The sequence below is a fragment of the Camelina sativa genome, chromosome 9, assembly GCF_030686135.1.
Source record: "Camelina sativa cultivar CO46 ecotype springtype chromosome 9, ASM3068613v1".
Classification (NCBI taxonomy): Eukaryota; Viridiplantae; Streptophyta; class Magnoliopsida; order Brassicales; family Brassicaceae; genus Camelina; species Camelina sativa.
The window spans coordinates 30,053,348-30,063,053 of NC_141888.1; the positions used below are offsets into that span (position 1 = coordinate 30,053,348).

Consider the following 9,706-nt stretch of genomic DNA (forward strand, 5'->3'; position numbering starts at 1 on the left):
AACGACGTGGAGTTCCGATTTCAAGCATTAGAACAACGCGATGTTTTTGTTCAGCGTATTTTTTATATTGAGCAGAGTCGTTGAACGAGGAAAAAAAATCTGAAAGTAGCAATGGAGATAGCCGCCGTAACTAGCACTGTCTCCGTCGCGCCGCAATCGCGTCAACTGGTGAATGCGTTATCCGGGAAGCTCGGATCCGTCTCTTCTCTTTCGTTTGGTTTCTTCGAGAAAGAGTATTGCTTTAAGAGCTCTAGGCTTCGTTTGTCTGCTTCAGCCTCCATGGACGCCGTCACTGCCGAGAAAATCTCTCCGGCGGCGAGTTTTCTCGACAAGAGAGAAAACGGAGTTCTTCATTTCGTGAAGTACCATGGCCTCGGGAATGACTTTATTTTGGTACTTTTTTGTTCTCCGTTGAACTCTCAATACCCGAAATGTATCGGAGTTTTTAAAATTTTGTCTTTTTTGGGAATTGGGTTTTCTAGGTCGATAACAGAGACTCATCGGAACCTAAGATTACTCAAGAGCAGGCGGCGAAGCTATGCGATCGAAACTTCGGTGTTGGTGCTGATGGAGTGATCTTTGCAATGCCAGGAGTCAATGGTACTGATTATACAATGAGGATATTCAATTCAGATGGTAGTGAACCTGAGGTGGGCTTTTCTATGATTAAGTCTGTTGATTTTGGAGTTGATATGTTTGTGTGACTTGTTGTAAGTCATTGGCTTTTGATTTTCTTCTTGTAGATGTGTGGCAATGGAGTTCGATGCTTTGCTAGGTTCATTGCTGAGCTTGAAAATCTTCAAGGAAAACATAGGTATATATATCTGTTTAAGAAACATCTGTTGAGTGTTCTGAATTTTAGTCAGACTTGAATAATCTCTGAACTCTTCTTTATCTGTTTGGATAGTTTTACAATACATACCGGTGCTGGCCTCATTGTTCCAGAAATTCAAGATGATGGACAGGTAAGTCATTCGGATTGATGTCTCGTTTAAGGTTTAGTTTGAATTTTTTTATCATTTTTTTTCTTGTTGTTTACTGCATTGTGATTGATATGGGTACAGGTTAAGGTTGATATGGGGACACCAATTCTTAAAGCACAAGATGTGCCAACAAAATTGCCAGGGAACAAAGGTGAAGCTGTTGTTCAGGCAGAGCTAGTTGTTGATGGAGTAAGCTGGAATGTGACGTGTGTTAGTATGGGCAATCCTCACTGTATCACGTTTGGTAAAAAGGGTGGACCGGTGCGTGTTTGCTTGCTGGACTTCTAGTTATATTATTTGTCTACACATGGAACTTCTCATCATTTGTGGTTTTCCTTTGTGTGTCAACCAGAGTCTGAAAGTTGATGATTTGAACTTACCAGAGATTGGTCCAAAGTTCGAGCATCATGAAATGTTCCCAGCTCGAACTAACACTGGTTTGTGGAAATTCATGTGCAGATTAATTTACATTTCCATGATAGATACAGCAAGACTTCTCTGTATTTGGATTTTTACTCCTCAAGTTGTCTTACTGTTCTTTGTGTTTATCTGCAGAATTTGTTGAGGTCTTATCACGTTCTCATTTGAAAATGCGTGTGTGGGAGCGCGGAGCAGGTCGGCTAGTTCCCCCAAATCTTCGAATAATTTTCTTAGTTGATTATCAACAGTCTCTGTATCCCAATATGCTTAATGCTTAAGCATACTTAAAACTGCAGGAGCAACTCTGGCCTGTGGAACTGGAGCTTGTGCTCTGGTTGTTGCAGCAGTCCTTGAAGGTCGAGCCAACAGGGTAAGTTTGGAATTTCAGAACTAAAAAACTAGATAACAGTTTGCAAAATGCTACATTTTCAGATTATACAATGGTATGCAGCTCCTAGTCCTTTATATATACACGTAAATCATGATAGTTGAGGGAAAAAGATGTGTGTAGATAAACAGAAAAGTGGACTAGCGTTTTTAAGCTTTTCTTAAGAAACCTGACTGTTGCAATGAATGGTTAGATGATTTGATTTGTAGGCGATTGATGAGATTATGATCTTACTAAGAAGTTTTCATTTCTTGTATATTCATCTGAGGTTAAATAGGTTTCATGTCTTGTGGGAGAATCATGTATTCCTTTTCTTGGGGTTCTTCACTCTCACTTACTACTATTGGTTTATTCCTCGATAGAGATGTGACAGACACAAATGTTAAAAGCTCCTCTTATATTTTGTGTATTGGTTTATGGTGGAACAGAAATGCACGGTGGATCTACCAGGCGGACCATTGGAAATAGAGTGGAAACAAGAAGACAACCATATCTACATGACGGGTCCTGCAGAAGCTGTTTTCTACGGATCAGCGCTGCTCTAATCGACCTTCACAGTCGATGACTTGTCCTCTCACTGTTGTTCTTTTGGGGTCTGTTTTCTAATACAAACGTGCTAAGCTCTTACCTGTCCTGCCTAGATTGTGTTTCATGGATTTGTTTTATGCACTTCTATTGTTTTGAGAGTAAAATTCCAAACCTTTTGAATTGTTGCATTTATGTTCATAATTTCATTCTTTTTTTTTCTTTTTCTCGGAATGTAACTCTCTACACTGATGGTTAAACTTGAATCTCCAGCAGACCAGACACTGTCCAAGGCCGTGGTTGTACATAAAGACATGGATTTAGTATATAACATCTAAAGAGAATACGAAAACAAATAAATGGGGAAATTTGATCTCTGGTTACAATCAGGACAACAGAAGTGGTTTCATAAAATCTCCTAAATATAATGATATACAACTCTCATTAGTTTGAAGTTAGCCCCTATCTCACACAAAGTTCTGTCAACGAGGTTTTACTGCATGGAAAAATCCACTGTCCAAGTCACTACCAGGAAGTAAAGACAATGGCGAGGGTACAGAAGAAGATGACGACGATGTTTTGGTGCAGATTAATTTCGTTGTTTCTGAAAACATATCGGGTTCTTGCACAGATTGGCAAATACCTTCAAGTTCCTTCACCACTTTTGACATTGGTGGTCTCGTCTCTGGTCTATCCTCACAACACCATAACGCCAATTCCGCCAACTTCTTCACTTTATCGGGCGAACATTGTCCCATCCGACGATCCGCCACTGACAGAACCGTTCCACATTCATATGCCATCCTCACCTATATCACATAAACTTCAGATATTTTAGCTAGCTCCATTATCAGGTTTGAGTGAGAGCTCAGTCAAGAAAAGTACCTCGCGGATAATATGTGTACCCTCAAAGAATGGGTGCATTCCAGTCAAAAGCTCAAGCAACACTACTCCGAAGCTGTACACATCGCTCTTCACCGTCAATTGCTGAGTCATGAAGTACTCTGGATCCAGATATCCCTGTGCATAATAAAATTCTCAAACTGTCATATATCTGAGAGTAAAACATGTTCTGTTTTGTCAAAAGCCACAGGTTATATATGTGACCAACATATCGATTAGTATGCTATTTTGGAACTCACCGGTGTTCCTCTCACTACTGTCGATACATGGGCGGGCTCAGCATCTCCCTCCCCAAAAGCAGGAGCCAACCGTGACAGTCCAAAATCAGCAACTTTAGCACGAAGCTGACAGTCCAAGAGTATATTGCTGGTTTTGATATCGCGGTGAATAACAGGCGGATTTGCTTCAGTGTGAAGGTAAAGAATCCCTTTAGCTGAACCCAAAGCCACATGTGACCTCATGCTGAAGCTCAATGGCTCTATAGCAGTAGCTGCATGATAATGTTAAACCACTGAAATATTAGCTGCAACATGTTTTTAGTATATAAGAAGAACTTGGAGGAATATATTATTACCTGAAAGCCAATCACGCACATTGCCATTAGGCATATACTCATAAACCAGCATCTGTGCATGAACCAACACAGAACACCTATGTAGATTAGTCATAAATATAAAGCTAACTAACAACTGCATATGAAAAAGGACGTACCTGTTCCCCAATGTCACTACTGTAGCCAAGCAGTGACACAAGATTCCGGTGATGTAACCTTGAAAGTAAATCGATCTCATTCAGAAACTCTTTCTCGCTTTGCAGAGAAGTTTCTTCTCCTCGTTTGATGGCAACTTCGGTTTTATTTGGCAAAATGCCTTTGTAAACCTTTCCATAGCTACCTCTACCAATCATTGTGGAGCTATCAAAGCCATTAGTTGCATCCGACAGTTCTACAAAGCTGAACTTCTTCACCCCTTGGATTTCCCGAGATATCGCCCTGACTGGAAGACATAAAAAAGAGTCTTCAGTTTGGTAATAGGACCAAACAAGGTCAGTTCTTGACATAAAGAGCCATTGTTGAGTTGCTTACAAACACGTTTTTTGGTGAATGTACGCGTTCTCTCACCACGTTTCCTAACATATAGAAGTGTTGCACTCACTGATAAGACAGTGGCAGCGACGATAGAGCCTGCTACTATCATCATCCATACAACCACGCTAAATCCACCCGTTTGAGCTAACGAGTAATCTGCATCCAGAAATTTAAGTATATATATCATTAAACTATCCATTTTGTTAAAAGATTAGGTCCAAAAACTGTACCATATGGTCCTTGAAGAGGGAAGTCCAGCAGCTCATAGGGTCCAAAAAAGTCAGTTTTATTAAAACTCCATGACATAAACCTGTCTCTGATACGCATGACTTCATCCTTGTTGAATGTCATTTTGCCTTTTGGAACTATCTTTAAGTACATCCTTAAACGCAGCCTGTTTTCATTAACAAGTCTATGGATTGCTAGTTGATGAGTTTCCAACTGGAGCGACGTTGTTATATACTCAATGAATTGGTGTTTAATATATGGAGTGAAGAAAAAGAAGCTAGGGCTCTTTAGCCTATAATCAATCGAGAGAGGTGCTGTACACAAACAGATTCCTGAGGAAACTTGAACATTCTCAAAGGGACATGACACATTACTACTGCAGGTTGTATTTGAGTTTGGAGATGTTTGCTTTTTCTCTCCGCAGATGTATTGGAAGAATTGTTTAACGATGGGAATGCTTGTACTCTTGCATATTGGGTTGCCACGAAGACTTTGACACAAAGGATAAAGAAAGAGCTTTAGTTTATAACCAACACATATAAAACAAGGACAGAACTAAATTAAATTAGACTATAATGCCAAGACAAGAGAATGCAGTTTGGTCCATAATATTTAACTTGCTCCCAAATAATATGAACAAAGACACTCACTATAGGGTAACATTGTCCGGTGTTCTCAGGTTTCCTGTGGCATCAGAGAAGTCATTGTTCCTGAGATCACTGTGCATCCATCCAAAAGAAGTTTCAGCCTCCGAAAATGAAATATAATCTAGGAAACTATTAAGTATTACATAAAAAGAAAAACAAAGACTTAAGTTCATACACTTGCAGCCTGTTGTTCTCGAAAGACTTGTCCTGCCAAAGTTCTGTTGTGATAGAACCAGATAAACTGTTGTTCTCAAGTGAACTGTGATAGATGAAACAGAATATCTTACTAAGTACTTAGAGATGATTGGAAAATGCAAAAAATAAGATGACTTGGAAAATTTTATCTCAATGATTAATGTAAACATACAGTAATTGAAGGGAGCCCAACTCCGAGAAACTTGGTGGTATAGAACCAATAAGGTTGTTATAAGAAAGTTCACTGCAGCAAACCTCAGCTATTGTAAGTTAAATAAACTGTTAAAAGGAGAATAATTTGGAGAAAAATGCATACATTGTTGTCATTTTGTCGGAAAGCTTGGATTCTGGTATAGTGCCTGTGAGGTTGTTCCAACTTAGATCTCTGCAAATAAAGTGAAGATTAAATAAAAGTGCACTCGTATAAACTAGGTTCAAGAACTCAAGGACCAGTAAAAAGAATCACACAGTGAGATAAGTTTACACAAATACCAGACATAGACACTTACAGATAGCTAAGATTTCGTACCCCGCTTAAGTCAGGAATTGATCCTTGCAGTCCACAGTTCCTTAAGCTTCTGCCAAGTTGAAAAGATGAAGGTACAAAGAATAATTAATCTCACTGTTGAAACTAATAAAGAAACACAAACCCATTTGAATCTTATTGCAAAAACGCTCATAAAGTCTTACAGTTTTACTAATCTAGAAAAATTTTCATAAGCCAATGGAATCTCAGAACCTTCGAAGTTGTTGTTATCCAGCTGACTGCATAAGTAGATTACTAGCTTATCAACTTTTCAAAATATCAAAAAGGTAAGCAGAAAGAAACAGTTAATGGAATGGGAACAATATATGGGAGAATGCACATACAGTATGGTCAATGATGGTAATTCAGCTAACTCTAGCGGCAATGTCCCAGTCAAGTTATTGTTGTCCAGTATACTGCAAAATTTCTCCATCAATATATAAACACTTTCAAAACAGTATCCAATGTGAAATCAAGAAAGCAAACAAATTACTCACAGGTGAGCAAGGTTGGTCAGTTTGGATAGCTCAACCGGAATTTCTCCGGTTATCGTGTTATTGTTGAAGTGACTGAGACCCAAAATCTACTGGTGAGTAAAAAGGATGACTGCTGATTTTGCTATGAAGAAGATCATACTTAACGAGAAACTTACAGATGTTTAACACTTTTCAAGTTTCCAAATGAAGTTGGAACTGAACCTGTTATGTTGTTCTCATCTACTTGAAGCCTGTTTAGGTTTTGAAGATTACCAAGTTCAGGAGGTAAACTACCCGTGAACTTGTTCCCATTCAACAGTCTGTCCAAATAATATAGCAAATATTTAATTGAAGTGGCATGCTATGATTCCTTCAGTCCAAAGCCTTCTTTAAAATATGAAAAAAAAAAAAACAGAACAAGAAAATAAAGATGCATAATGTGATCCAACTTACAGGAGTCTCAAGGAAGAGAGTTTTCCTATCTCCAAAGGAACATGCCCAGTCAGGTTGTTCCACATCACATTACTTCAATGTTGGCAACCCAATAGAAAATAAAATTTTCAGTATGCATAGATACCAAATGAAACAATTCTTTAAACTCGGTATCTTACAGAATTTCGAGAAACGATAACTGGCCAACTTCAGGAGCCAACTCTCCAGATAAATTCAGCCTCATCAACTGGCTACAACACAATATGTAAATAACATGAGTTGCAGTATAATTCTTGTAAGAATGACACCAGGACTCTGCATTAGTGATGCCTAAAACTATCACCTTGGCAGAAAAGACCAAAAATAAGAAGAAGACAAAAATGTGACAGATGGGTTATACAAGAGAGACATACAGCTCCTGGACGTGAAAGTGTCCATCATCATGTGAGCTTTCGAAGCATATTATGCCAGTCCAGTTTGACTTGCACGGGTCACCTTTTGCCCAATTACTTAAATTTCTCATAGGATCAATTAGACTCCTTTTGATCTCCCTCAAAGCAGTTACTGCAAAATGGATATAGAATATTAGCAAAATTCTGAAAAGCAGTCTCCACTTTGTAGAATGAGATATATGAGATGTGAAAAAATGATCACCTTCTGAAGGATCTGTTTTTGAATCAGCTGCCTGAAGCAGAAGGCAACAACAAAATGTAACCAGGAATATTGAACCGCATGTTCTTGAACTCATCACGATACCTAGAAAAGGAAGACAAATCATACTTTCTCTTGTTGTGTAACACACAGAAAAATACATAGGGGTCAAAGCTTCGATGAACTCACATTTCATAAGAAAAGTTCTGGGTCAAGGCCAACAAAGTTATGATCAAGTCACCAGAAGAATGAATAATCAAGAAACAATGTTTGGCTGAAGATTAAAGAATTCATAAAAGAATCCCCGGAAACTTCTTTGAAACCAAGGAAAAGTACAAGTCTTAGTGGTCATTAGACATAGTTGTGTCCATAAAGACACTGCTGGAAACAGAAACCTCATAATGACAGTGATCTAATGAGTTAACTAAACAAACCAGAAAGAGACTACATAAGAAAAGGTCAACAAGGGTTCTATTGTATATCTTTATTCAATGAAATGGAGTTTGAAACTTTCTCATTAAGATTGGACTTTCCTTGTTAAACCTATATCTCCTACAGTTACCCTCTATAGATCATTGAAGCGGCTACGGAAGACATTGAACATCAATTATAAAAAGTTGTCAATTTTATAATCCTTTAAATTCAGTTGCAGACTGGTTGTCCACTTAGGCTGACCTTGTCATAAAAGTTATGACCCTTTCCCAATCTAGGCTAGGGTATTGTTAACCTACATTGATCCGGTTTACAATATTCCAAGAGCAAGCCAACACAATAGTAAATAAGTTAGCAAAACTTCGATTGAACATAGAATAAAATTGACCGAATATTAGTGGGTTGAGTCACGCCCGTGCAGTAGTGCAACGCATGGGCGGCACGTGAAAGACCAGGTAGCAACCTACCTTAATATCGTGTGAGCCGATGGCCCACATATCAGATATTAAAATGATAAGAACGGATACTACACTTGATCTTAGCCAAAAATTCGAGAAAGGTATGATTTGAAAGTCGTGCTCGGTTTCATATTTATACTACCAAGGTTATGACCAACGCTCTCTTACTTGTCGATGTGGGATTTTAGAAAAAATTCACTTTGGTCTTTTCTTACGCATTTTTTTTACTCGAGTTGTTCATACTTCATTTGTTTATTCGATCACCCTATTCAATCCTGTACTCGAATGCTTGCATTGACTGCTTAGGTCGTGTGGTTTCTTTGTTTATATTCTTTTCTTTTATAATTTTAGGACTGTTAGATAAAACCCCAATATTGCTTGGCTTGACTTGCATTGTCATGATTGCATCCTTCCTGTTAGCATAAAAAACCATTTGGATTGATAACCCTTTGTACTACAACTGCATAGGGAATTGATATCCTAGGTGAAAATCCGCTTATCAATTTGGCGCCGTTGTCATTTGGTTAAATTTTAATTTGCTACATTTAGGATTTCAGCACTTGCTAGATCAAGTTCTTTTATTTATATTGGTTCAGAATCTGACTTGTTTGCTTTCGTTTTTATTTATTTTGAATCTCAAGTACAACCCGAGCACCCACCCGACCCGTCACTCGATCACCTGGATCGGGTTGACTCTCGTGTACACACTCGGTGACCTACTTGTGCATGCAAACACGATCCAAGGGTAACCAAAACCTGAGTCCATTCGTCGACAACATCGACAGACCAAGGTTACTTCGTCAACAACAAGTTCAACAACCGCAACCACCCACAATTGAGGAGACAATGAACGATCAAAACGGTCCACCAGCTCCTCAAGCAAGGACCTACATAGGAGCAGGGGATGCTCCATCTACTCACACTCGAAGGAATGGCATTGTGCCACCTGCTGTCCAGAACAACAATTTTGAGATCAAGAGTAGTCTCATCCAGATGATACAAAGCAATAAGTTTCATGGATTGCCAATGGAGGACCCATTGGATCATCTGGATGAATTTGATAGGCTCTGTAGCCTCACCAAGATAAATGGAGTCAGTGAGGATGAATTCAAACTCCGACTTTTCCCATTCTCTTTGGGAGACAAAGCGCACCTCTGGGAAAAATCACTCCCCAAGGAGTCCATCACCACCTGGGAAGCGTGCAAGAAGGCGTTTCTAGCCAAATTCTTCTCCAACTCCAGAACCGCAAGGCTGCGAAATGATATTTCCAGCTTTGTTCAGAAGAACAATGAGACGTTCAATAAAGCTTGGGAACGTTTCAAGGGATACACTACCAGATGTCCTCATCATGGCTT

At 38.9% G+C, this 9,706-nt stretch overlaps 2 protein-coding genes, 1 non-coding gene and 1 pseudogene across 4 annotated transcripts; 1 reads left to right on the plus strand and 3 right to left on the minus strand.

The window, feature by feature from the left end:
- The first annotated feature begins 8 nt into the window (after positions 1-8).
- Positions 9-2,501, plus strand: LOC104711926 (diaminopimelate epimerase, chloroplastic). The gene is made up of 9 exons (XM_010428707.3): positions 9-393; positions 483-650; positions 744-814; positions 908-965; positions 1,065-1,244; positions 1,336-1,420; positions 1,539-1,598; positions 1,700-1,773; positions 2,220-2,501. Exons 1-9 carry the CDS (start codon positions 112-114, stop codon positions 2,334-2,336), a joined length of 1,095 nt encoding a protein of 364 aa, XP_010427009.1. The 5' UTR covers positions 9-111; the 3' UTR covers positions 2,337-2,501.
- Positions 2,502-2,571: 70 nt separating this feature from the next.
- LOC104711927 (putative leucine-rich repeat receptor-like serine/threonine-protein kinase At3g53590) lies at positions 2,572-7,832 on the minus strand. 2 transcript variants are annotated; one of them, XM_010428708.3, is made up of 21 exons: positions 7,651-7,832; positions 7,465-7,566; positions 7,224-7,374; positions 6,990-7,061; positions 6,832-6,903; positions 6,555-6,698; positions 6,400-6,471; positions 6,247-6,318; positions 6,067-6,141; positions 5,886-5,954; positions 5,693-5,761; positions 5,549-5,620; positions 5,357-5,440; positions 5,185-5,253; positions 4,537-5,024; positions 4,304-4,462; positions 3,931-4,214; positions 3,794-3,845; positions 3,459-3,709; positions 3,202-3,336; positions 2,572-3,125 (listed from the first exon to the last, which is right to left on the minus strand). In XM_010428708.3, exons 1-21 carry the CDS (start codon positions 7,655-7,657, stop codon positions 2,799-2,801), a joined length of 2,826 nt encoding a protein of 941 aa, XP_010427010.2. In that variant the 5' UTR covers positions 7,658-7,832; the 3' UTR covers positions 2,572-2,798. The 2 variants fall into 2 exon arrangements, with proteins under 2 accessions (XP_010427010.2, XP_019084859.2); XM_019229314.2 differs by lacking the exon at positions 7,651-7,832 and having other exon boundaries at positions 7,465-7,631.
- A 458-nt stretch (positions 7,833-8,290) lies between these two features.
- LOC147938981 (U2 spliceosomal RNA) lies at positions 8,291-8,456 on the minus strand (annotated as a pseudogene).
- Positions 8,457-9,599: 1,143 nt separating this feature from the next.
- Positions 9,600-9,706, minus strand: LOC147938982 (small nucleolar RNA R71). Its single transcript, XR_015567543.1, has one exon. It is a non-coding gene; the product is annotated as a small nucleolar RNA R71 (small nucleolar RNA).

Bases quoted from the DNA above. Each gene is read 5' to 3' on its own strand.
- LOC104711926 (XM_010428707.3), top strand. From the start codon at position 112: ATGGAGATAGCCGCCGTAACTAGCACTGTCTCCGTCGCGCCGCAATCG. The intron at 394-482 runs GTACTTTTTTGT...TGGGTTTTCTAG, and splicing joins TCGGGAATGACTTTATTTTG to GTCGATAACAGAGACTCATC. The intron at 815-907 runs GTATATATATCT...CTGTTTGGATAG, and splicing joins AATCTTCAAGGAAAACATAG to TTTTACAATACATACCGGTG.
- LOC104711927 (XM_019229314.2), bottom strand. From the start codon at position 7,624: ATGTATTTTTCTGTGTGTTACACAACAAGAGAAAGTATGATTTGTCTT. The intron at 7,375-7,464 runs GTGATCATTTTT...TCCATTTTGCAG, and splicing joins AAAAACAGATCCTTCAGAAG to TAACTGCTTTGAGGGAGATC. The intron at 5,762-5,885 runs GTAAGTGTCTAT...CTTTATTTGCAG, and splicing joins GTACGAAATCTTAGCTATCT to AGATCTAAGTTGGAACAACC.